This window comes from Penaeus monodon, chromosome 28 (genome assembly GCF_015228065.2).
Source record: "Penaeus monodon isolate SGIC_2016 chromosome 28, NSTDA_Pmon_1, whole genome shotgun sequence".
Taxonomy (NCBI): Eukaryota; Metazoa; Arthropoda; class Malacostraca; order Decapoda; family Penaeidae; genus Penaeus; species Penaeus monodon.
Window position 1 is genome coordinate 35,587,032 of NC_051413.1, and position 925 is coordinate 35,587,956.

Sequence of the window (925 nt, forward strand, 5' to 3'; positions counted from 1 at the left end):
AGATCTTCTCCGTATTTTTTTTTCTTTGTTAAGATGCCATAATCTCTATTAACTGGACAATGTTATTGGTTGCAGACTGCTGGAGAGCTGTCGTGGATATCAAAGGTTAGATCAAAATTTTCCTTTCCTTTCGAGTTCAATTAGCCCTTTCCTCCCTCTCCCTCCTCCCCTTTATTCGCTTTCTTCTCTTATTCCTCTTTTAGTCTCCTTCTTCTCTCCTGCTTTCTACTTCCCGCTTCTCCTTCCCCTCTTCATTGTTCTTTTTCTTCTCTCTCTCCTCTTTTATCCTTCTCCATCTCTTCTTCTTACTTCTCTCTTAAACCTTTACTCTTTTATTTCTTTCAAATTTTATATTCCTCTTACTCCTTATTCATTTCCTCCCTCCCTTCCTCTTCCTCAGTCTCCTTCGTCCCTTTCTTTCGCTGCTCCTTCTCCTCCATCTCTGCTTGTCTCTTGTTTATCTCCTCCTCTTTCTCTTCCTTTTCTTCTCTTGCCTCTCTTTTGACTTTGGTTCCTCTCTTTTCTCACTTCTACTCACTTCCCTTTTCTTTCCTTCCCCACATCTCTCTTCATTTCTCTTCCCTCCTTTTCCGTTTCCATTCCTCTCTTCTCTCTTCCCTGTCAGATTCCCTCCTTTCCTTTCACTTATTTCCCTTTCTCCTCTCTTTCCTCTCACTCTCTCCCTTCCCCCATTCCCTCTCTTTCCTCTCACTCTCTCCCTTCTCCCATTCCCTCTCTTTCCTTTCACTCTCTCTCCTCTCCCACTCTTTTTCCTTTCTTTATCCATATTTCACTTCTCTAGTTTCCTTTTTTTTCTCTCTCTCCTCTTCTTTCTTTACCTCCCCTTACCCATTCCTTCCCTGTTTCTCTCTCCCCCTCTTTGTCACTCCCCAACAACCCAGCAAGCCTGACCAAATTAATGCAC

General features: G+C 42.8%; 1 protein-coding gene across 1 annotated transcript in view; it reads right to left on the bottom strand.

The window, feature by feature from the left end:
• Positions 1–28: 28 nt before the first annotated feature.
• The window catches only part of LOC119591192 (sporozoite surface protein 2-like), a 28,154-nt gene continuing 27,257 nt past the window's right edge, over positions 29–925 (bottom strand). Inside the window, exon 8 of the mRNA XM_037939904.1 lies at positions 29–87. Coding sequence (XP_037795832.1) covers positions 29–87 — 59 coding nt within the window. The remainder of the gene's footprint in view (positions 88–925) is intronic.